Source organism: Schistocerca serialis, chromosome 3 (genome assembly GCF_023864345.2).
Source record: "Schistocerca serialis cubense isolate TAMUIC-IGC-003099 chromosome 3, iqSchSeri2.2, whole genome shotgun sequence".
NCBI classification, from domain to species: Eukaryota; Metazoa; Arthropoda; class Insecta; order Orthoptera; family Acrididae; genus Schistocerca; species Schistocerca serialis.
Genome location: NC_064640.1, coordinates 307715474 through 307742446, shown reverse-complemented (window position 1 = coordinate 307742446; position 26973 = coordinate 307715474). Strand labels below are relative to the sequence as shown.

The 26973-nt window shown below is 37.9% G+C and overlaps 1 protein-coding gene across 4 annotated transcripts in view; it reads right to left on the bottom strand.

Moving 5' to 3' along the window:
- The window catches only part of LOC126470102 (oxysterol-binding protein-related protein 11-like), a 197960-nt gene that overhangs the window by 120063 nt on the left and 50924 nt on the right, over window positions 1-26973 (bottom strand). For all 4 annotated transcript variants that reach the window (XM_050097675.1, XM_050097676.1, XM_050097674.1 and 1 more), the window contains 3 exons: window positions 16258-16467; window positions 13411-13591; window positions 8502-8874 (listed from right to left, as the gene is read on the bottom strand). In XM_050097675.1, the coding sequence (XP_049953632.1) occupies window positions 8502-8874; window positions 13411-13591; window positions 16258-16467 (764 nt within the window). The remainder of the gene's footprint in view (window positions 1-8501; window positions 8875-13410; window positions 13592-16257; window positions 16468-26973) is intronic.

Genomic DNA, 26973 nt, shown 5'->3' with positions numbered 1-26973 from the left:
TCTCTTAACATTCAAGCAGGTGCTTCTTTTTCTCCAGAAGTTCCTTTAATTTTCCTATAAACTGTAGCTATCTTTTCCATATTCACAGATGTTCCCACTGCCTTACATTTCTTGTCTAGCCATTCCTGCTTGACAATTAGGCAATTCCTGTTAATTGCATTTTTCAGACGTCTGTATACCATTTTGCTTGTTTCGTTTGCTTCATTTTTATATCTTCTCTTGTCAGTAATTGATTCATTGTCTTGTGGATTATCCAAGTATTTTTACTGACTTCTTTTTTTTTTTTTGTTTTGGCTAATTGAGCCTCTGCTACCTTCACTTTTTCACATCTCAAAGCTACGCAGTCTTGTTCTCTTTTTGCTCTGCCTCCCTGTTTCTGTCAATTGTTGCCTACTTCTACCTTCGAAACTCTCAAATCAATCTCCTCAATTTTCTATCTTTCTGTAATTTCTTCATTTTTAACCTGCAGTTCATAACCAATAGATTATGATCAGAGTTTACGTCTGCCCTGGAAATGTTTTGCATACATTCTTTCAATCTCATCAGCATCTGCAGTGCTAGTTGGCATACAAAGTTGTACTACTGTGGTGTGTGTTGGCTTCCCCTCTATCTTGGCTACGATAATGCACTCACTACACTGTTCGCAGTAGCTTACACCATTCCTATTTTCCAATTCACTATTGGATCTACTTCCACATTAGCAGTGTTTCATTTTGTGTTTATAATCCTGTACTGACCTGACCCAATGTCCTATTCTTCCAGTCGCTGCACATCACTAATTCCCACTATATGAAACTTCGACAATCTGTCTTTTATTTTTTCATTTTTATTACCTGTTAAGGCACTTACCATTCCATGCTTTGACCCACAGAACACAAGTTCTTTTTTTCCCCTCCAGATGACAACATCCTTCCTAAGTAAACCCTGTCCACAGATCTGAATGGGGGAATATAAGGTGCATGCAAAAAGCATCAAACCTTCAAATTTCCCATGTAAGCCAACGAAGTGCAGGGGACTTTCTTCAGCAGAGATTTGGTGAGAGGCATTCACATGCCACATGCACTCGTGAATTTTTTCCCCATCAACAGAAAGCATCAGTCACTGACAGTTGGACGACAAGAGGGGACATGAATTGAATGCTCATCACATATCAATGAATTGTAAAATGAGAAAACTATTGGCAGAAATACTGCATTAACTTTTGCCACCTGGAAACCATTTGCCAGATTCAACATATTTTTCATGGACAATGTCACAAGCAATTCACAGATAAAGGAATGATACAATTGAATCAAATCTGCTAAATATCAATAGACAGTGAACCACATTCAGGCAGACACTCAACAAGCCAAATTGGCAATGTCATTGAGCAAGTGCAGACTTTGGTCATGGACATCAACTGTAACAGTGTATGGTAACTTACAAATGAGACAGGGGTAATAATTGGATTGGCACATTCAAATTTGACCGACAGTTTGTATATGATAAGACCATCTGCAAAATTCATACCAAAACTGCTGACAATAGAGCAGAAACACCACCATCTGGAAATAGCATGGGACACACTGGACAATACAAACAGTAACCCTAACTTTCTGGACACTGTGATCATGGATGATGAAACCTGGATTTATGGGTATGATGCAGAAACCAAGATACAGTTGCAACAGTGGAAACATCCGACATTCTCGAGGAAAAAGAAAGTACAACAGGTCTGCAGCAATGTCAAGGTCATGTCAGTCAGTTTCTTGAACTCTCAAGGAGTGGTGTAATATGAGTACACAACACAAGGCCCAACCATCACAAACAAACACACCACAAGGTCCTCTGTTGCCTTTATGATGCTGTAGGCAGCAAAAGCTTGGCAGCTTCATCATAATAATGCACTTGCCCATTCTGCATATTTGATTTAGACTTTCTTCAGCAAACACAATATTCCTGTGGTTAATCAGACTACCGATTCCCCAGACATGGTTTCATGTGAATTTTGGCTACTTCCTAAGGTTAAAACACCCCAAAAATGATTTGAGTCAAGAGACTACATCACGCTGAATTCTACGGTCCAGCCAATCACCATTCCAAAAGTGTGTTCCAGAAGTGTTTCCAACAATAGCGGAAGTGCTGGTAAAAGTGTGTGCATTAACAAGGACACTACTTTGAAGGGGATTAGAGTTCTGTGCCTCCAAAGCATAAATGTATTTCTGACCACTGAAGGTTTAATACTTTATGAAGACACCTCATATTTTCCAAGAGGAAGTCTTACTAACAAACCTCACTTCATAATATTAATTACTTTACTGTGAGAAGAACTGTTAAGCTCAGCAGTGAAAAAATCATTGCAAGACAATTTAGTACAACATAGTAGGACTTCATTAAGTATAGAAGTTTACGGCCACAATAGTTTTTTAAAATTTCCTGGAAACTGATTTTGTTCTTCCATACAGTAGAGCGTTGATTATCCAAATGTCAGTCAACCTGACCATACAGTAAAGCTTTATAGCTCCATGAAATATGATGGCTGTAGATTCCCTTTGCTTTTCAGCTTTTTGCAGTATTAACACAACAAGGGCATGATGGTTTAAGTTAAAAGTTATGATTAGTCAGCCATTCAGGAACATCAGGAGCTATATGTTGTAATGGCTCCTCAAAACGTACTCCTCTGATGCAACTGAACCTACAAAATGGCTACCCATATGGTAGAGACACACAAGCCTCACACCACCGAGAGATAGAGAGAGAGAGAGAGAGAGAGAGAGAGAGAGAGAGAGAGAGCGGTGGGGGGGGGGGGGGGGGGGGTGTTTGCACACGTACATGGGGGTGTCAATCTTTATGTATTACTCAAATAAAACACATCTCACAAACACTACATGTCACTGCAATACCTTAAACATAAATCCAAGAGACAACTTGATAAGCCCAACAACAAATGTGGTGGTGATAAAGTAATAAACAGCAAAAAGCTGCCAGATCAAATTTTGAAGAATCACAAATACAAAGTTCAGTAGAGCACCAATTATCCAAACTAATTGGAGGACACTGATGTTCGAAAAACCGGTTTATTCTGACAATGGAACTGTATACTTTTATTTACCGTTTTACCCATAAAAACTACATATATTTATAACAACATTAATCTCTCATTATCCCAAAGGCAAGTACAATAGGAATATGTATAGTACAGCTTAGTAAAGAAAAAATATATAATACATATGCATTTTATATGTACAGGACATATGTATAGAATTAATACTTAGAAAATCCTTAATTTTTCCTGACTAAGCAAGCCTGCCTGCTTACAAGCAGCTAAGCCATGCGCTTACTAGTTACTTTCATCTTGAGTTGCAAACCATTGCAAGGCAGTAACTAAATATGTAAATGCTTCAGAAGCAGCTCGTATATTTTCATCCACATTTTTTGGGCCACCAGTAGTTGAGATGCTGGTGACATCAGTTTTATCAGTGATAAAGTTTACAATTTCACTATCTTGCACGATTTGGCACTCTGGATCTAAATTGTCAACATTCATCCATTCTTCAACACCTTCATTCCATTCATGGTAATTGAATTTTTCAGCATATTGAGCATTTCAGATATATTCTGTTCATCATTTCCAATTAGACTCTTAAAAACTTTCCACCATACCCAAAATTTTATTCCAGGCTTATTTTAAACTCTGTTCCTTTACACTATCCCATGCTGCTCCAATTGTGTAGGACACATCTTTCAAAGCAACACTCTTTCAATTTCTTAACAGGCTGTCTTCTCCTTCCTCTTCTATTCTATTTCTAACAATAACTTATGTAACAATTCTTTCTTGCAATACCATTTGAAAGTCTCAACAGTGCCTCGATCCAAGAGCTGAAGTAAGGAGGTTATGTCCTTTTTGTTTATGGTATCGCATGATGGATGAGTTGGTGCTGGGTTCGAGGCAGTAATGTTTTCTTCCTTTTGCCGTTCTTTAACTGCTGTGCTTTTATGGAAGCTATGAAACTTTTTATAACCCATTCTGTGAAAATTGTACTATCCATCCACGCATGCTTCTGTGGGGTGCAAACAACAGGCATTGCGGATATATTAACATTTTTGAAACAATGCCATTTCTTACTTTTACCAATGACGAGCATAGGCAATCAATGGATAACAGCAGCATTAGCACAAGTTAAAGCCATTATACGACCCTTGCTTATTTTAGGACCATCACCTTCTAATTCACAACACGAAGCACAAGTTTTTCTTGTCAAAGTTTTCCAACTGGGCTCAGTTTTGTTAGCATTGCAAATGTCTTCATGAGCACCATATTTTTCCCTCAATACATCTCTTAGTTAGATTTCGAAAGAATCAGCTGCTGAAAAACAAGCAGATACATTTCTCCTTCTATTTGATGCTCACAAATGCTGTGTCTTTACTTAAAGTGTTTTAATCAGCCCATGCTTGCTTTGAAATATGACAGTCCTCCAAGATTTGCATTAAACTGAACTGCCTTTTCGGGAGAATGGGACAAGATAGAGGTTCTCCTTGTGATCTTTCCTTCTAAACAGCAACATATATATCCATGTTTGTAGCAGGGTGGAGGGTGACATGTACGAGCAAGTAACAGTTCAGTTATGCAGTCATCAGGTTGACTGACATTTGGATAATCAACGCTCTACTGTATGGAAGAACAAAACCAGTTTCCAGGAAATTTTAAAAAACTATTGTGGCCATAAACTTCTATACTTGATGAAGTCTTACTAACAAACCTCACTTCATAATATTAATTACTTTACTGTGAGAAGAACTGTTAAGCTCAGCAGTGAAAAAAATCATTGCAAGACAATTTAGTACAACATATTTGCCACAATACTTTCCAAGATAAGATCACATCTGTTTCAAATGAATAAAGCCCCTAGCATACATCATTCAATGGAAACATGTTTAGTTGTTCTGCTCATCTGAAACTGCATAAAACAGTTACCTAAATATTAAATATGGTATACATCTGTCCCCCTTCCCAGTCTCATTTAAAAACAGCTTGGGCAATACTGGTAACCACTGCAAATATTTACTTCAACTTGAAGAACTAGAGCACCAAGACTAGGGTTTTGCTTGGACCCTAAAAACTATCACTAGTCATCTGTGATTGAGATACATGTGCTCAGCAGGATGGTCATACAGAGTCATATATAGTAAAAGACATCATACATAATAAAAAGACAGTCCAATCAGGACACACAAAGGTCACAGTATGGAAAATAACAACAGATAGGGTTTTCCTAAGTCATTTCAGGAAAATGTCGGACTGGCTCCAAATAATAGGCCACGCCAACACTTTCCAGTAATCTATATGCATTCTTGCTCTATCATCATCATCATCATCATCATCATCATCATCATCATCATCATCATTTGTATTAGTATTTTTTGTTGTTATTATCGTTACTAGCCAACAAAACAAATTGAAGGCTTGGCCAGGGTGTCAGTACCATCATCTTTACATATGAGAAACAAGGAGAGGCGAGAGTAATAGTGTACACTCCAATATTTTTACAAGTGGAGTACAGTCACACACTAAACATCTATACATCAACACCCTGTGTGGAACAACAATTAAACAATGACTGGCACTTTTGTTTGAATATACTCCAAGTACACTGTCAATTAGTTAACATTTATTGACAGTGTAATGTCCATGAATCCACGTTTCACCTGAATAATTCTGAAGCTTCATTTTTGTGTAAACTTTAATGTGATATGCCTTTAAATAAAAAAAAATATATTAAATTAGGCATCTTATTTCCACACGAAACCTGTGAAGTTTTCACACATTTGGCATTTCTTTTCATTGTTCATATCATGACAGAAATAGAAACAGAACAATACATTTACCCGTATCATCTACAGGATATTTATTGTATATAACTTGCTTCTTGTTCTGGATGGATACTGAACATTGTATCCCTCTTGCTGTAATTAGCACAACGTGATTTTAGTCAACATTAACATTTTGTTTGCATTTTATGTCACCTTTTTCATCATCATTGGATCTCCTCCTCCTCAACAACAACAACAACAACAACAACAACAACTTGAATGATGCTACCAAAAAGCCGATGAAGCTACCAACAAAGGTATTTTCCATAATCACTTTCCACAACCACACAGTGAGGAAACAAATGTGCAATAGTTCAAACTGGGATGGGACTGTACATAGTCATGTGACCAACTTAGTGTCCACTATGGCCAAATCTATGGTTCACATTGTTGAACAATACTGGTGATATTTTCATCCTGGAATTTCATAGTGCCATATATTATTGCTTCCTTTTCTTTTTTTACAAAATGGTACATGTATGTTATCGGCCAATATGACATAGTGGCTAAACACTGAACCAAGTTATTTAGAGAAGAAAGTGTTAGAACCTGATCTCAGCAAAGTTCCACTTGTGCAGAAATGTAGGAACACAGTGAGACAATAATGACTAAGATTTATTGTAGAAAATTGGTTGGAGATAAGTAAACCTGTGTTTACAGCGTTTCTAAAGGTTAGCAGGGATAAACTGTGGGGGAGTGAAAAGTTATTTATTATATGTACAGAAACCAGACTGCAGTTGTAAGAGTTGAAGGACACGAAACGGAAGCAGAAGCTGAGAAGTAAGCAAGACCTGGTTGTAGCCTCTTCATGATGTTATCCAAACTGACATTGAGCAAGTTGCAAACAGAACAAGTGAGAAATTTGGAAAGGCAAATTTAAGTTCATGGAGAAGACTTGACAACTTTGAAATTTGCCTATGACAATGTAATTCTATCAAACACACCAAATGGATTTGGAAACTTAGATGAAGGAAATAGATTGTATTTTGGAAACAGGTTATAAGATGAACATCACCAAAAGTGAAACAAAGTTAATGGAATGTTGTCACATTAAATGTGGTGATGCAGAGGGAACTATATTCTGAAATGAGACATTAAAAGTAGGTGAGTTTTGTTATTTAGACAGCAAAATAACTGACATTGGCCAAAGTAAAGAAGATATAAAATGCAACATACAAAATAGCAAGAAAAACTTTTGTGAAAAAGAGTTATTTGTTAATATTAAACATAAATTGAAATTTTAGGAAGTCTTTTCAGAAGGTATTTGTCTGCAGTGAAGAATTGCGTGGAAGTAAAATTTGATCAATAAACAAGTCAGGCAAGAAGAGAATAGAAGCTTCTGAAATGTGGCACTACAAGAGAATGCTGAAGACTAAATGGGTAGACTGGATAACTAATGAAGAGGTAGAGAATTGACTTAAGGAGAAGAGAAATTAATGGCACAACTTGACTAAAGGAAAGTATTGGTTGATAGGACACATTCTGGGGCATTAGTAATCATCAGTTAACAGGCGTGCGCGCACGCACACACTCATGCACGCCTGTCAGACACAAAACAACTAAACATGAACGGGAAAGAATTTTAATGTGAATTTGACATAACTTAATTCTCACTTTCAATATGCCAGTTGTATCTCACAACATAAAAACAGGATTCAACAGCCTGAAGTTTTGGCTATAGTGGTCTAATCTTACGTACTGTTTCCAATGTCATAATCATTAACTGTACACCCTTAGAACTCAGTCATACTGCGAGATACGTATGAGAACCTCTGAGGAGTTTGTAAGGTAGGAGGTGATGTAGTGGTGGCACAGTTTTAATCTGCCAAGAAGCTTTGTATTTCATTTGCCAGTGCACTTTCCTGCACTACACATATGAACATTGCAAACATTGTTTGGTAACACAGATGGAACTAATATGGCGTAACAAACAATGTTATCTGGCTGTTAAAAAGTCTATTTAACAGGCACTTGAAGGCAGTGGTAGTAACACATTCCTTACAATAAGATCTGCGGCAAGAGTTTATTTTATGGATCACGAACAATGAAGCTTTTTGTTGTTCTTCAATCAATTATATACAATGTCAACACTAAAATTATCTTGCTTGACTGAATGCAGGTTAATGTATACAAGTGATAGGCCTAGTGAAACATGAACATACTTGGATAGCACCTATTACAAGACTCATATGCCCTTACTGAGACAGAGAGAACATTTACAAATCCTTCACGAGTTGTATTTGCTTTTCTGCACACAATTTCCAGGCCTCACACAAAAATTACGAAATGGAATGACATTATGCTACATTTCTTACAACTGTTTGATTGAGCCAATTATTGGCACAAAACTACCAACATTTCCCATAATTACCAACCATTTCTTACATAAAAAAACATTCAAATACTAAAAAAGTACAACGAACTGGAAAATATATTTTTGCCAAACAATTAATTTTTAAATACAGTATGTAAATGTCCAGCTGAGGAGAAATTTTACATTTGTAAACATTATCATCTGTCAATATTCCTAAATGAAGAAAATTTTGAAATTAATGTTTGAGAGCTCAGCACTGCAGAAAAGAAATCAATGTACATTAAGAGCTAACAAATGTGTCTGATTTAAGACCATAAAAATTTTAATGATAATATACCCTTCCTTCTCATCTGGTGCTTCCAGGTATGATATGAAGCCCGTCTGTCTATATGGTACACAGTCTGGCAGAGATGAAGCACTTGTACCAGACCTGCTGGTATTGCTTTCCAATGAAGTTGTAGAGACTGATGTTAAGGCACCACTATTTGCAGCTGGCACTGTTATTTTGTTTGTGCTGATTTCTGCATACGACACAAAATGAGAATTGTTTGGTCGATTTGGAGGTGGATGCCTCTTCGAGTTATTGGCTGCAATGGAAGCAGCAGCCTGCTGCTGCTCCAGAATTGAAAGGCACTGACGTAAGCAGTTCACTGTTGCTACACTTGTTGCTTTCAGGAGTAATAACATTTCATCATTGTGTCTCAGGGCCCCTGTCAAAACCAACAAAGTTTTCATATAAGATATGTATTGTGTCAAAGTATTACTCACAAGGGGAGGCCACGACATTGGGATCACACATTTACTTCAGACTTTGTACACCATTATTGGGCCATTAAAAAACAATGTGCAAATAGTAAGGTGCACTACTCTGGCAATTCTGAGAAAATCACAAGAGAAGTCTTACGCGTCTACTATGTAACTGATGTATCTGTGCGAAGGTGCCACTTATAAGAAGTCATTGTGTGCTGAGGAGGCTGTGGTTCGAGTCCTGCTACCGCTAACTTTTTTAATCTTTTTTTATCATCACTGGTCACACTATTTCATTTATATGACATTTTGAAAAAAAAAAAACTTCTATTTGCAAGAACTATTTGCATGAAGTTTCAATTTACGTTTTCCATGTCTGTAAGACAAATACCATCCTGCAATGTGTGATGTGTAGAGCACACCCGACGAGTAATTCTACATTACTATTGTGGTCTGGCAAATTGTGACCTACTATATTACTGAATGTGAATAACATCATTCGCATAATTATTTATCGAGGTTTGACTTGGGCTTTCCAAGCCTGTCACTTGTACTTGAAAATTTAACTACAAATAGTAAATAGTCAAGTAACATATCAAAATTCACTACAACTTCATGAAAATGCATGTTTCCTTTTTTCCTCTTCATTATATTACCTTTGAAATTTCACATAAATTAAATATTGTGACCAGTGATTAAAAAAATTGATTAAAAAATTAAGTGCCACAGGGATTCAAACTGTCACCTCCCCCATGACCCATTTGCAAAGCACGAATGCTAACCAGTTGACCACAACAACTTCTTATGACTGGCACCTTTGCACAGAGATGTCAGTTATGTAACAGATGTGTAAAACTTCTCTTGCATTTTCTCGGAATTGCCAGAATAGTGCACCTTACTACTTGCACATTATGTTGTTTTAATGGCCTACTAAAGGCATACAAAGTTTGAAACATCATGCATGGCCTCCTCTTACCAGAAGAAAAAATATATTACGAGAGGCAGATATACAAGGCAAAACAAAATTCAGATTACTTGACAGGAATATCAAAAACATAAGAAAAATTTGAAACAATAGGAAATAGTTTGGCAAATGATAGGACCATTCAGAGTGTGTAGCTCACAATTAAGTATTAAACATATCAAGCAGATATAGTTTATCAAGAAGTGGACAACTTGCTTCTTCTGTAAGTGTCTTGTTTTGTCTTTCCTTCAATATTTTCCACAATGATTGCCCACTTTCAAAACCATCACAGAAGTGTAGAATATAAGAACTTGCCTTTATGCTTATTTCAAATGTAATGCATCCCCCGTAAATAAGCAAATATACACTTATACACTAAAACATTTTCCTCACAAAGTAGTTAACTGTGACAATAACATCCAAAAATTATGGAACACTAAAAAAGGATTAAAATATCTTTTACAAATAACAAAAAAATAGTTTAATCAATAAAAATAGAGAACCAAAAATAGAGAACCCAGTTGCTTAGATTGTGATTCATCTGTAATCCCATCCTCCATCTTTCTTCTAAGAAAGATAGGTGTGCATTATTAACAATAATGGGAGGAATTATGACAGGTTGACAATTTCAGTTTGCATATACAGGGTGAAGCAAAAGTCGTACACTCGGGCTTCACAGCGCGACTCTTCACATGCCAGCAATAAAAAAGGTCTGTCACAAAATTTCGTCTGGCGAGTTCATCCGGCAGAAAAATGACGTTAAAGAGTGGCAATCTGGCAACACTGTAACCATATTTATAGTAACTAACCCTGTCACCTCACACTAGTTCTGCTGTACAGTTGGTGCAGTGGATCGAGTTTTGGGTTAGCATGCAGGAGGTCGAGGGTTCGATGCTGGGTTGGGGTAAACTTTTTTTATTTGCTAATTTCATTCTGACGTATCAAACTTAACATACACCGTTTCTTAGTTCATATGTATCCTAAATTTACAACATTTTGTAATGCTGAACATTATAAATACGTGGTTAGACAGGTAAGAAACAGACAGTTGAAACAAATGACATGTCATAGGACAGAATAATTACAAAAACATTATCAGTTTTGAGATACTAAAGATGATAGCACCGTGCAATAACACAACATCTACTTGTCATTTCTACTACATGTACTATGAGCACTCAGATGTCGCACATTAGCAACCGGTGACAATAATAAAGCTCATATTAATGACCGTATGACCTTCACAAAGAATACGTTGTCCTCAGAACAACAGATGCTCAAAGCGACCTCCCTGCACATCCAAACATTGCAAAACCCGTCAGATCTCACAGCTCTTGACCCTTTGCAGCGAAGCTGCATCCACAGTAACAAGAGCAGCATGAACACGTGCTACCAATTCTTGTTGTTGGAACCATTCACAGAATTGCATCTGCTGATGGCGATCTGCGGAATGCAGGTGTTGCATCAAAGCATAATGATAGGGGTGAAGCCCATGGTAGTGCAGCGTGTTAACGACCTTGTGTTGCAAGACATGCAGCTGTCTTGCTACACTATGTGTACTTCGCTGAGGTTCTTGATGTATGACCTCCAGAACAGCTTCCTCAGTAGCTGGAGTATGGTGTGTCTGTGGAAGACCTCTGACACATGATTGTGGAAGAACAGAGCCTAACTCCCGAAGGTGCAGCTCCAGACGACGAAACACATCTTTATCTGGATGGCATCGATGAGGATATCTAACAGCATATTTGTGAGTTGGAACACCAGTCCAGTTATCAGATGCACCAAGGAACAGAAACGTAGCCATATACTCATCGTTTGTGCATGCCATATGTCTGTCGCGCTGGTTTAGAGGTCTACAATGAGAAAATTCGGTACATGTACACATGTACATTACAGTCTGTCACAGGCACTTTACTCCACTCGCAACTACTCCCTGTCTGGTGGATAGCACATGCAGTACAAACACGTCATCAGTCCTGCATGCTGTTGCACCTAACATGCATTATCCCTTTGACACATATTATACTGCATGATTCATCCCGACACCGCTAATTGTGAAATGTTCATTTTTGAATTACACTGTTTCCCTAATGGTAACAGATGTGATGTTTCCACAATCCCGTCGATTATGATAATAATAATAATAATAATAATAATAATAATAATAATAATAATAATAATAATAATAATAATGTATTGACATACACACTGAACAGCAAACGGTTACCAGACTCAATGTTGAAAGGCACAACTGTTGTTGTTTATGGGGGAGGAGACCACACAGCGAGGTCATTGGTCTCATCGGATTAGGGAAGGACAGGGAAGGAAGTCGGCCATGCCCTTTCAAAGGAACCATCCCAGCATTTGCCTCGAGCGATTTAGGGAAATCACGGAAAACCTAAATCAGAATGGCTGGACGCGGGATTGAACCGTTGTCCTCCCAAATGTGAGTCCAGCGTGCTAACCACTGCACCACCTCGCTTGGTGAAAGGCACAATTAATGGGACCATGGTGATAACACAAACAAATAGTAACCAACTTTGGACATTATTTTCAAAGTATGTTACTAGTCCTACTGTCCCTAACAAAATGTAATGGACCTCAAGGAGACAAGAATAATAGTTGGTACTAATCTATGGGACCATTGGAGAAGGGTACAAGGAAAACAGGTTTCGCTTCTAGCAGATGAAGTAATGTGAATAAATTCACGCCAAGGGCTTCTTTCAAAGCTAACCAACCTTCCATTTCTACAATTGTAGTACGTAAGTGCAAATGTTTTCTAGAGGACCTGCTGCAATCGCTGTTGACAATCAAGATGCCAGATACCGTACCACCTGGACTACATTTACCAAATAAAAAACATGTACCTTAACCTAGGATCAAACCCTCGACCTCCTGCATGCTAACCCAAAACTATCCACTGCACCAACTGTACAGCACAACCAATACGAGCTGGCAGAGGTAGTTACCATACAAGTGGTTACAGTGTTGCCAGATTGCCACTCTTTAATGTCATTTTTCTGCCGGATGTACTCACCAGATGAAATTTTGTGAGAGACATGTTTTTGTCACTGGCATGTGAGGAACCGCACTGTGAAGCCCAAGTGCGTGAATTTCACTTCACCCTATATGCAAATTTGAATGGCTAATGGTAGAGCAGTGCCATGAAAGGCCAGGAACCTCAGCATGATACATAGTTTAATGTGATCAAGAACACCAACATCAACAGTGAGTAGCCTGCCTCTGCCCAATTTTGATCTCAATCATGGAATTGCATCTTGGTATCATTTTATTGTCTGGATATCCGAATAATCAAAGAGGGTTTCAAAACCAAATATAAAAAAAGGTGATATTTGATAATAACTTATATTTGACAGTCATTGTGTGTAAGATCATGGTCAGATTTGTAACAGAATGGTGGCTGTTGATTGGTGGACCCAAAAACCAACTATACTGTATGGTTTTTAAAAAAAAAAAAAAAAAAAGGGGGGGGGGGGGGATTGAAGCTCATACATTTTTTCTTCAAGGTACCTACCTGAAGCTGGTAGCTCCTCAATTTCCTGGCTCATAAGCTGACAAGACTGTTCTGCACGATGTATGTGATCACGCACCGTAGCAAATGCATCAAGCAGCTCTAGAGAGTACTGCACTTGTGAAACAGGTGCTGGAGCATGTACAAGGGAAATGTGCTCCCGTGGTGGTAATGGTGGATTACTCTGTGCCACAAAAACAAAATGTTTCTACAAATAACAACACAGCTATAATTTGCCAAGATGTCATAATGAGGCTTTAAAAACTCTCATGAAAATGTATAATCAACTGTTTAGTTTTATACATATGCCAAATACCTCTCATCACAGAGCTGCACAAATGGTATGAATAATAACAATGGGAAACATTTGCAGTTTTCAGTAAGAGCAATTGCTCATAATCGCAAAACTGCTTCTTCCAGGTGACAAAATTAAAGGCTGTGTTCTAAATTACATTAATTTATACTAAATTAGCACTTCATTTACAAGAAAATTAATGTTGGGCAGGTTGAGTGCAAGTGCTCGTTTACAGCAAAACTGGTCTCTTTGCTGACCAAAAATTTATGTCCACAAAGAACTTCTTTTTTAGAAGGAAACAGAAAATAGTCACATAGAAACAAATCTGGTGTACTGTGTGAGGGCGAACTATTTAAAAGCCAAGCTACTGCACTTTTACTGTCATAGTGGTTGCAGTGAAAGCTGACATGGTCATGGTGCTAATCTTTGTCATTTCTGCTTCAACCAATCACTTAGGCAGTCCATAACACTCTGAAATAAGAGCCTCTGTTTTACCATTATTCACAGTCAATTAAAAGGACATTACACAAATAGGTTGCCTTCACTTTTCTCACCAATCAAATATTTATTTATTTATTTATTTATTGTGCACTTTCACAATTGCTAACTCCTTGTTTTGAAGGCAATTGAATCTCAGGGTGTAGTGGAGATCTACATTTTGTCTTCAATCACAGAAGATACCAAACGCTTTAGAATTATGCTGTAACATGATTTTAAAATGGCCTTCTCTTGAGCATCTGTGCACACAAGTCAACAAATGCAGCATCCATTACACTCAACTACTCCAAATGTAGCATTTCATACAAGTTATTACATGACACATGTAATATGTCAACACTATCATTACTCTTAATTTAATGGTACTCTATCTTAATAACATAATTTTTATCAAATATTTCTTCAAAAGAAATCTAAACTTGGCATTTATAATGTTTCAAATCTACAGGTTTTTGTGCTATGTACCACATTTAAATTCATTTAATCAGTAATGAGTGGTCTTGAGCACTGATGCAATTCCCATGAACTCTCTTCAACTCAACTTTCAACTTATTTACAAGTTACTTTTTTTTATTTATCATTGCCCACATACTACTACTGTAGTGGTGTGCAGAAATTAAGGATGAATGCAACTTTCGCATGATTTGTCACAACCAAGTAATATAGCTTGATGAAACTTGGACCATAGATAGAAAGAACTCCTAAAATTTAGCACAGAAGAGAACTAAAAGAAATATACAATAAGGTGAAACAGAAATGAAACTTTCAGTCAAAGACAATAAAACACTGTAGTCGCTGTGATTCATGATGTCCCCTGGACATTACAAATGGCAGGACATGGTTCTTAACAGGTTGTGTGATCGCTATGAATGGCAATGCATGCTCTGCAACATGCTCCCATGCAGGAAACAAGGTTGGTAACATTCCATTCCTCCACCAGTGCAATTGACAACTGCTAGATGGTCACTGGTGCACGTGGACATGCTGCAATATGTCTCCCAACAGATCCCACACATCCCACACATCCTTGATATGCTTTAAGCCAGGGGAACGCGCAGGACAATCCATTCACCAAATATTCTCTCGTTCCAAGAGCTCCTCCTCTTGCACTGTTCAAAGTAGTCGTGCACTGTCATCCATAAAAATGGAGTCAGGATCAAAAGCACCCTTCAAAAGTTGCACATGTAGAAGGAGTACAGTGTCACAATGTACTCCAATGAGTGTACTATTTTCAAAGATTTGGAGGTCAGTAAGCCCATGCAACATTATGCCTCCCCATATCATAAAAGCTGGAGCACCAGAATGATGTTCGACTATGCTGGATATAGCACCATACGGTAAGAGGTGGGAACATGTAATGAATACAGGAATATTGTCTAACATGACCATTTTGGCGGTTCCCATGTTTTAATGTGTGGAGGCATAATGTTGCAGAGGTTGTGTCTTTTCAAGGGTGCATACAGCCCCGACTTCATTTTTATGGGTGACAATATGCGACCTCATCAAACTGCACAGGTGGAGCAGCTCTTGGAATGACAGGATACTCAACAAATCAACTGACCTGCCCATTCTCCCCAACTGAAATCCCATTGAGCATATGTGTGATGTGTTGAAATGTATTGGAGCACATCTACATGCACTAATAACTAACCAGCAGTTGTCAACTGCACAGTCACATGAATGGAATGCCCTACCATGAGAACTCCTTACCGATTATTTCCATTTGTCTCACTGCATATTCCTTTCAGTTACCTTTTGTACTACACTGCAGCAGTTCTTTCTATTTATGGTCCAAGTTCCATTGAGCTATATTACTTGGCAATGGCACATCATTGTTACTTTTGTCCTTACTTTCATCCTTAAGTTTTGTGCACCAGCATGGAGCAACTCAATCACTTAATGTTAACAAACAACAAACAGCTATGCAGTGGAAAAAAAATCCCTGTTACCAATATTAATGCCAACATAGTTAACGGATAGGAATTCCAAAGAAAAAGCTATTCAATAAAAGCACCACACAAACAAGAACAACAACAACAAATTTAAAGCTGATGTACCTGAGCTATAGCCATTGTATGCATTTCAGCTACAGCACGTATCCTATTAACCCATTCTTGCCGTGATCTTGCATCTGCTGCCCTCAGCTTGAACATTTCACCACTAGCTGAATTGACAGTGAAAGTGTTACTGTCTTCATCACTTGGTGATATAACAGCTGCAGCGAGGTGAACTGAGCCCCTTGGTCTCTGTCTTTTTTCAATTTCATTCTAGGTAAGAAAGTTAATGCAACACTTAATATTTCCACTCAAACGTCATATTCTATGAATTACAAATACATCAAATAACATGAAAGGTACATAATTTCTTCTCAAACCAGCAACCTGGAATTTCAAGTTTCAGATGTACAACACAGAAAGGAAATTGAATCATATGTTTTCAATAATGATAAGGAAAGATAAACACAACATATCCAACACATTCATCATTAATACAGTTTTTCTTCATTTACTATATCTACATCTATGTGATTCCTCTGCCATTCACAATTAATTATCTGGCAGAGGGTTCATCAAACCACCTTTGAGCTATTTCTCTACTGTTCCACTCTTGAACAGCTCGCGGGAAAAGCAAGCACTTAAATTGTTCTGTGTGAGCTTTTATTTCCCTTGATTGACCCTGGTGGTCATTTCCCCCTAAATAGGTGGGTGCTAACAGAATATTTTCGCAATCGGAGGAGAAAGTTAGTGATTGTAATTTCATGAGAAGATTATGTTGCAATGAAAAATGCCTTCATTTTAAATGACTGCCACCCCAATTCATGCATCGTGATCATGGCACTCTCTCCCCTATTTCACGATAATACAAAATGAGCTGTCCTTCTTTGAACCCTTTTGATGTCCTCTGTCAGTCCCATCAGATGCAGATCCCACATTGCACAGAATTACTCCAAAAGAGGGCAGACAAGTGTGGTGTAAACAGTCTCATTAGTAGACCTGCTGCATTTTCTAAATGTTCTGCCAGTAAATTGTAGTCTTTGGTTTGCTTCCCCACAAAATTATTTAGTGATCATTCCAGTTCAAGTTATTTGTATTTTTAATCCCTAAGTATCATTGCTTCTGTCACTACTGTCACTTCTGAATAATGACTTGCTCAGCAATAATTAATTAGTAAAATACAATTAAAAATAAATCCAAAGGCTATTCCCCTACCTAAGTGAAAAATAAATTCAGTGTGGGTCCGCTGTTGGATGTGGCTGATGATTATGAAACAAAAAGATGTATGAGCTAATCACTCAACAGCAACTTATAATCCATGCAAAGACTTTGATATTAAACAGGAATTTTATGTCAGTGCAAATCATGTTATCCTCTACATAGAAGGCAGAACCCCATTTGAAGTGTGAGATGTCATCTCATCAAAAATAAAAATCATTCCCTTAAAGTTTTACATACTGAATTTTGCAAGTAACAAGCATGAAGAAGCATGAAGAAGAATAAAACACATGCAATCAATGACTTATACAGTATACACAACAAGCTTATTTCTGCACACGGGAGGAACCAGAAGAAGGCATGTGTACCAGATAAAATAGTCTCAAAAACTTACAAGGGAACTGTTGAATCCAACAGGTCTAAATGTGTCATGAACTTTTTTATACAGGAAGAATACACCTAACAAATCATAATGTCGAAATTTTAGCTGCCAAGACACACTGTGAGTAGAGCAGTGTCATGAAAGACCAGGAACCTCAGCACAATTCAATCATAATTTGTAAAGAGAATTTCAGTTTCCATTGATAGTTTCCCAGACACAATTGTGCACAGTTACTATTCGCTCAAATTTGAACTCGTTTAATATTCATAATACACTGAAGAGCCAAAGAAACTGGTACACCTGCCTAATATCATGTAGGGATCCTGCAAATACACACAAGTGTCACAACATGGTGTGGCATGGACTTGACTAATGTCTGAAATAGTGCTGAAGGGAATTGATACCATGAACCCTGCAGGGCTGTCCATAAATCCGTATGAGTACAAGGGAGAGTAGATCTCTTCTGAACGGCATGTTGCAAGATATCCCAGATACACTCAATAATGTTCATGTCTTGGGAGTTTAGTGGCCAGCAGAAGTGTTTAAATTCAGAAGAGTGTTCCTGGAGCCGCTCTGTAGCAACTCTGGATGTGTGGGACGTCATATTTTCCTGCTGGAATTGCCCAAGCCCGTCAGAATGCAAAATGGATGCAGGTCACTCCAACTGCACACACCGCATATCATTACAGAGCCTCCACCAACTTCAACAGTCCTTTGCTGATATGCAGGGTCCATGGATTCATGAGCTTGTCTCCATACCCGTACATGTCCATCCACTCAACACAATTTGAAAGGAGACTCGTCCGACCAGACAACACGTCTCCAGTCATCAACTGTCCAATGTCAATGTTGACGGGCCCAGGCAAGGCATAAGGCTTTGTGTCGTGCAGTCATCAAGGGTACACAGTGGGCCTTTGGCTCCAAAAGCCCATATCAATGATGTTTCGTTGAATGGTTCACGTGCTGACACTTGTTGATGGCCCAACATTGAAATCTGCACCAATTCTCTTCAGTGATCATTGGTCCCATTCATGCACGATTTTTTTCCAGCCACAAGCAATGTTGGAGATTTGATGTTTTACCAGATTCCTGATATTCACGGTACACTTGTGCGATGGTCATATGGCAAAATCCCCATTTCATCACTACCTCGGAGGTGCTGTGTCCCATTGCTCATGCACCATTCAGACTCACTTAAATATTGATAACCTGCCATTGTAACAGCAGTAGCCGATCTAAGACTTGCGCCAGAGACTTGTTGTCTTATACAGTCGTTGCCGACCGCAGCGCTGTATTCTGCCTGTTTACATCTCACTGTATCTGAATGGTGCTTCAGTGTAATTGGCAGTCATCTTCGCAGTATGGCTAAGTGTTAACAGTAGAGATAAAACTGAATTAATTTTCTTTGTGACTTCTTGGTATATGTAGCTAATAGCATCTGCCTTTTGGCACGTTCCAGAGGTTCACAGTAATGTGGAACCCAATTAATGCTTTCCACCTTGTTAAGATGAAATATGAAGAATGTGGTACTGATATGTGACCAAAATCACCTAATTCTCCTGAAGACCGATGTAATTGTTGTTTATTAGTTAATTTCTTGGACATTCATTCCAACAATGTGAACATTTCTGTAGAAATTGTGGAAACATTGGAAGAAACAGGAAATAACACTATGATTCCATGAATTGTTGTTTGAACGATGACTTGTCAAAATTATAGTTCAGAAAAAAAATAGAGTACCTTATAAGCCCAAAGAAAGCATGTACAGTAACAGCTCCCAGTGAGAAAGAAAACACTTAAACTTAAGCAGTGTGCAAATCTGATCCATTTTATAAAATCTCAACATGAACTGCATTAATGGGAAAAAGATTTACACAAAGTACAAAACATGCACCAAAATGAAACTCACAAAGAGTGAAAGAAAAACTATTTGAAAGATTTAGAACAGCCTGTGAGAGTCAATGCACCGTTACCAAGGGAAGTCTACAAGACTGGGTGCTCTGGACTGCAAATGAGATGAATATTATTGATTTCCATGCTTCTTTGAACTGGTTAAAAAGATTTAGGAAGTTATACAGAAATGGAAGTCGCAAAATTATGAAGTTTGCTTCAAGTAAAAGTGTAGAGGAGATGTCATTAATAGATAATACTATAGAGAAATTCATAGCTGACGTGAAGACGCAGCTTCTTGTTATCCATTAAAAGCTGTGTATTAAGCCAATCATTCAAGTTTTGTGCAAACCACACTATCATTTCAAGTTAAAAAAGACAGAGAACATTAGGATAGTGCACTTGTTTTGCCTTAGTAAGGGAGCACATTCATTTTACTCCCAGAAAACTAGATTGCATAGCTAAGGATTTATTTTACTTACACTCTGCACTCTGAGATATCTCCCCCCCCCCCCCCCCCCCCATGTATTTGCAGGACAGAGTTGCTTGTAGAGTCGATGAATGCTATGACACATTTGTACGATATGTATCATTCGTTTGATATATATCAGTGCATTACTGCTTCCGCAACTCTCTCTCGTCTTCAGGAACATCACGCAAATTAGGACAAAAAATTTAAAAAAAACGGACTAATTACTTGTGAAAGTCTTGTAATCACTATAGCAAAATCTGGAAAAATAGGAGAGAATAATTTTCAATGTATCATCCAAAATGTCTTCCTACCATTTATAGAGAATAATTTGTTGCTTTTGTTGGGCTCTTGGCCTGGACATAATGGCACCTTGGTCTTTACGAGGACTACAAAACGACTGTTAATGTAATTCAGATTCCACTCAAAATTAATTGTGTGATTCACCCACTCGATAAAATATGTTTTCAAGCAGTGTAAATCATTTTTCAGATAACTGTAGAATAACATAATTTCTGAAAGCCCTTTTTCATTTCAGGTTTATCAGCGGAACAATATTGCTAAACTTCAGTCATTTCTGCATTGACAGTTTGCATAACCACATTTTACGAATTTGATCAAGTATGGCTGAAATGGCTCTGAGTGCTATGGGACTTAACATCTATGGTCATCAGTCCCCTAGAACTTAGAACTACTTAAACCTAACTAACCTAAGGACAGCACACAACACCCAGTCATCACGAGGCAGAGAAAATCCCTGACCCCGCCGGGAATCGAACCCGGGAACCCGGTTGATCAAGTATGCCTGGTACGCAGCACAATATGCAGAACAACAGCCACCACCTTTTCTTACTACATTCCAGTTTAGTCTAAATAAAACTGGTAATTTCTGTAAAGCACCTGAATGCATTAATCTTTCTTTTATCAGGTGTGGCTGATGTAAGAAAAATGATTCGTCATCCAATAGGCACTATCTATTTTTGTGACAAGTACAGGGAATAAACAACGATAACGCTTCATTGTTAGTGAAATATACATTATTCAAAATTTATCATCAGAACTGTGCTACAGGAATTGTAATAAAATATTTAATGTCAACAAATTAAAGTCCTGACTGATGGAAGTCATCCGTAAGGTAACATCATAGACTGCCTTTCTTTTTTCTGCTCTTGTAGTCACCTTTGTAACAATTACATCTGCAACAGTTTATCTGTCGAAATGAACTGCAAGTTATTCAAAAAATTAATGAAGTAAGGAATTCTTGGCATGGAATAAGTACTAAAAATCGCATGCATGCACCTTGGACTTAACACTATGTGGTGCTACATCATCTTGGCAGCTACATCTGCTTATTCACTGATTTGAGTGCTACACAGGAAGGGCTGTAGAAAGTGCTGTTAGAAGCAGTTCTTCATGTGGAAAAAATGAGAAATTTTAATTTCTGTGAAATACTTGCCGTATGCCTTAGCAGCAAACATATTGACAGTGCACTCCTTTCGATGTATTCTACCTGCATGAAAAATTTCAGGGTAGGTTTTGACACACTGGATTGGACCATTCCCTTGTTGGTTCCAGAAACATGATGTAAAATTTAAATGTGTTTTTTGTGTTGACTGTGTCAAGACTCGTGCATGTGTCATGATACATTGTGTATTTTCCCTAAATCGTGTGCCACAAAAAATATACTTTGGGCCACAACATCTGTTGCAATTTTGTCAGTAGTATTCTCATTTAAGCAATCATGCAGCCAAAGATTCAGTGTGTATCAATGTGGAGAAATGTACATTTTTTGACAATTATCAGAAATCATGAGAATAGTTTTCAGATGTTTGCAAATGGAGAATCTTCGTAAGTTATGAGTGTTGTTCAAATCTATTTTGTGATGAATCATTATTTGTGATTTGCAGTTACTCCAAATAACTACTGTATCACATACGTTTCTTCTTTTGGCATAAGCATATACTGTCTGCATCTGTCATAAACAAATTTCTACTGAAAAACTGGTAGCCAGGAAAAAAGGGGGCTTGTTTTTAATTGTAGCTGTATAAGTAGGAATAAAATGACAATGTGTTCATAAATCTTAACAGTAATGATGTATACATATCCTGTAAACTAACCTGACTTGTTCATCATTTTGATAAAAGAATCGAATTGTTCAAATGATTTATGGGGGACATAACTAATTAAATTAACAGTATTATCAAATTTGTTAGTGACTATAACCCGAAAAATGTTTCAGAGAAATGATTGATTTTGCAATAAGTTTCTCTGTTGTCATAATAGATAACTCGTCTTGGCTACAAATCACTTCAGCAGTAAAAAGCTTCTGGGAATAGTTTTAGCATATCAGACCCATAACTTAAAAGAGAATGGGCACACTTAGTTTTAAGTTATCTGTTTACAGTTCTGTATAATTTTGTACCAGGTACAATGGAGCCCCACTGTGTATGCTGTTCTTGGGCATAGGATGAATACTGGTCATTCGTAAGAAGCTGGATACTGCCCTGACTACTGTCATGTGATTGGAATATGCGTCAAATGGGTGTTTTGGGAGAGCTACCGAGAGTCATGTATCAAAAATACCAAAGGTACCTCCAGTAATATCCTGTCCCTTGGAAACTGCCTCTTCTACAGGACATACAGGACCCGTAACTGAGTGGCATGTCAATGGGAGGTCTAAGAATCCTGTACAGGTGATATAGGGACCAGGGAATCTCAAGACGTCGCACTCACTGCTCTAACCAAGGAGTTCAAAGTGTTGTCTTCCACCGAAACCAAAACTGAGCCAGTGAGATTCACTTCAGCTGTTGGGAAAAATGATGTGTTCCGTGTCCAGGGAGGCAAACACAAAAGGGAGGCATACATTAATCATTGGCAGTTCAAGCGTATGATGAATGATGGTACCCCTTGGAAAACGGCAGCATGGGATGGTAAGGAACACCATGTGCACTGAGTGTGTGTGCCTTGTGGCCACATTCAACACATTGAAGAGGACATTCTGGCAGCCACTGAAGAACCAGGATGTAACCAGTTGCAGATTGTGGCACACATGGGGACAAACCATTCCTGTCATCTGGACTCAAGAGGTCATGCTTGGATTATTCCAGTGACTGGCTGAGAAGGTTAAGAATACCAACCTTGCTCATTAAGTTTCAACAAAGTTCACTACCTGCAGCATTGTCCTCAGAAAAGATTGTGGCCCCCTGGTTCTGAGGCATGTAGAAGGCTTGACCCAGAAACTGCATAGGCTCTATGACCAGCTAGCCTGTGCCTTCCTAGACTTCCACCATACGTTTCAGAACTGTAAGGTCCCCCAAAATGGGTCTGGTGTGCATTACGAATCAAAGTGCTGCTCAAGCAACTCGCAGTGTGTGGAGTGCACACAAGATATTTTTAAATTAGGCAACTCTCCATTCAGTCCAGATAACGACAGCTGTAGGAGATGCTGAAGTATCAGTGTAAGATTCAAGGAAATGCCCGCCAAAGGCAAGAGTATTAAATACCTAGTGGGTAATTGTCAAAGCATCCACAACGAAGTGCCACAGTTCGATGTGCTCTTAAAAAACACTGAAGCTCACACAATACTAGCTATAGAAAGCTGGTTAAAACTTCAAGTTGATAGCAGTGAGATATTTAGGGAAATTTAAGTGTGTATCGAGAGGATAGGCTGATGGGGAATGGAGGAGTGTGTGTCACAATAGACAAGAAACTCAACTCTGCCAACATAGAAACTGAAGTAGCAAGTGAGACTGTTTGCAAAAGACTCAGTATCGAGGGTGGGCATAAAATTGTAATAACTGGTGCTTTTTACATATCACCGAACTTGCCTCCAGATATAACTGAAAAAAATAGAAAAACCTCAGTTCACTTGTATTTTAAGTTCCCTAAATCATACTGTAATCATTAAAGAAGACTTTAATCATTCAAAAATCAACTGGGGCACTTATAGTTCTGTTAGTGGTGGGCATGACAAGACAACATAGGAAATATAACTGAATGCCTTCTCTGAAAGCTACCTACAACAGATAGTTCCGAATCCCACTGAAGATGAAGATACATTAGATCTAATGGCCACAAATAGACCTGACCTCTTTCAGGGTGTCCACACATCAGTGAGCATGAGGCAGCTGTAACAGTAATGGCTACCAAAGTACAAAGGGCAGAAACTACTAGAAATACTTATATGTTCAGTAAACCAGATAAAGAAGCAGTAGTTTAATATCTCAATATGTAACTTGAAACTTTTATCTCATGACAGGAGCATATAAAGTAACTATGGCTCAAGTTTAAAAGAATAGTTGACCACACACTGGATAGGCACATACTCAGTACAACAGCTCATGGTGGGAAGAACCCTCTGTGATATACAGTCACCACAAAGAAACTTCTAAAGAAACAGACTACTGCATGTAATAGGTGTAAAACACAGCATAGGGCTATAGATAGAGAGATGCTGAATGAAATCCATTTGGCTGTCAAGACAGCAATGCATTAAGCCTTCAATGACTACTGTAGCAGGATAATGTCAAAAACTTCGTTCTCAAATGTTCCTTTACAAAGGAAAATTCTGGAGCATTACCACAGCTTTAATCCCTGCACCACTGAAAACATGAGTGAAATGAGTATTACTGTCAGTGGCACTGAGAAGCAGCTGAAATTGTTAAAATCTAACAATGCTCCAGCAATCAATGGAATCCCTAACAGATTCTATACTGGATTTCTGGCTGAGCTAGCCTGTCTCTCGTAGATCTTTCAAACAAAGAAAATCATTCACAGAAGTTGGAAGAAATCACAGGACACATCCATCTACAAGGGCAGCAGAAGTGAGCCACAAAATTACCATACAATATCCTGGACATCCATCTGTTGTAGAATCTTAGAATATTCTGAGCTCAAATATAATGAGATATCTGTAACAGAATGACATCTTCCATGGCAAACAGAATGGATTTTGAAAACATCGAGCATGTGAAACCATACTTGCAGTTTTCTCACATTAGATACTGAAAGATTGGCAGCTCATATTAAATGTACAGGAATGGAAAATTGCACACTTCATAAAATGAGGAAATGTAGTATCCTACAAGTATAATATTAATGAGTCACAGTTGGAATTGGCTAACTCATACAAATACCTGGGTGTAACTCTTTGTGGGGATATGAAAGGTAATGATCACATAGGTTCACTCAGCTCAGTCATGGGTAAAGCAGGTAGCAGACTTTGGTTTATCAGTACAATGCTGGGGAAATGCAATCACTTTGCAAAGGAGACTACTTACAAGTCACTCATGTGACCCACCACAGAATACTACTCAAATGTGTGGGACGCATACCAAATAAGACTAACAGGGGATATTGAACGTATACAGAGACAGGTAGCACAAATGATCATAGGTTTGTCTGACCTGTGGTAGAGTGTCACAGAGGCACTGAAGAAACTTAACTGGAAGACTACTGAAGATAGACATTAACTTTTTCAAGAAAGCCTACTTACAACATATCAAGAACCAGCTTTAAACAATGATGGTACTAATATACTGCAGCCTCCCAAGTATCACTAAAATAGGGATCATGAAGACAGGATTAGATTAATTACAGTGCACAAAGAGGCATTTAAACAGCCATTCTTTCCACAGTTCCACATTCTATATGTGAATGAAACAGGAAATTCCCCAATAACTAATAAAATGAAACATACCCTCTGCCATGCACTTCACAGTAGTTTGTAGAGAACAGATTTTTCAGGCACAACATTCTGCTGCAACATATACTAAATGCACTACTGCGAATTCCTTTAATGTGTAATGCACCATATTTGTGAACATAACATGAACTGTAAACTGTAGTAAACTTCACTGTTGACACATCACAGATGAATCATTATTGTTTCTCAAAGTAATAACACTAATGCTGATGCAGCAAGCAGTTGTTTGTTATGAAATATAAGCATTTTACAAACACATGCCTCACATGTCATGCCCATTTAAGACGTTGTAACAATTGAAATATTCTCTGTGACTATTGCTTCCATACTTCAAAGTGGCCAGTTTTCAATAATTAATTGTCTGTATAAAGCAGACCCTGTAGGTTTTGGGCACCCTGCATCCATACTGTAAACAGTAGTGGTGCGATATTTCCCAATGGACACACCTTATGTTACACACATTTATGATAATTCTTCAACTACAGAGATACTAGTAAACTGGCATACACCTTATGAGAAACAGTTCTATACATCACCAGTTATATTGTAAGTGCGTATCTTATTGACATGAAACAGAACAAAAATCCATCTTAAAGTAAAGGAATATAAAATCCACATGAGAGTAACATCTCACATCCTTCTCTGCCTCATGGATGAACAGAGGGAGCCGAGCTTTACACAATATTTTACGTATGAGCTCTTAATAGGCAGATTTTGGTTAAAATTTTTAGTCCTCCATCGCTCTCGAAACACACAGTTGAGTTTGAAAGTGAAAAACATATTGGTTTCCTTCATCCCTGTCTTCCAAAAGTCTTTCTGGTACAGCAGTTTATTTGTAGTTACTGTATCAGTATCTTTTCTTCAAAATGTGACTCACTATCGAACTAAAAATTTGATAATCATGGAATGGATTGTATCTGCATAGTTAACTAGATCCAAATCCAACAATGAGCTTCAGTAAAGACATCATAACTTACTTCTGGACTACTATTCTCATAATCAATGATGGACCCTTTTTAGAAAAAGGCAATAGGACATTTATGTCTCATTATTCATTTTTACACTTCTGCATAATATTCGACACCATTCAAGTTCCAAGTGTGCATTGCTACTCTT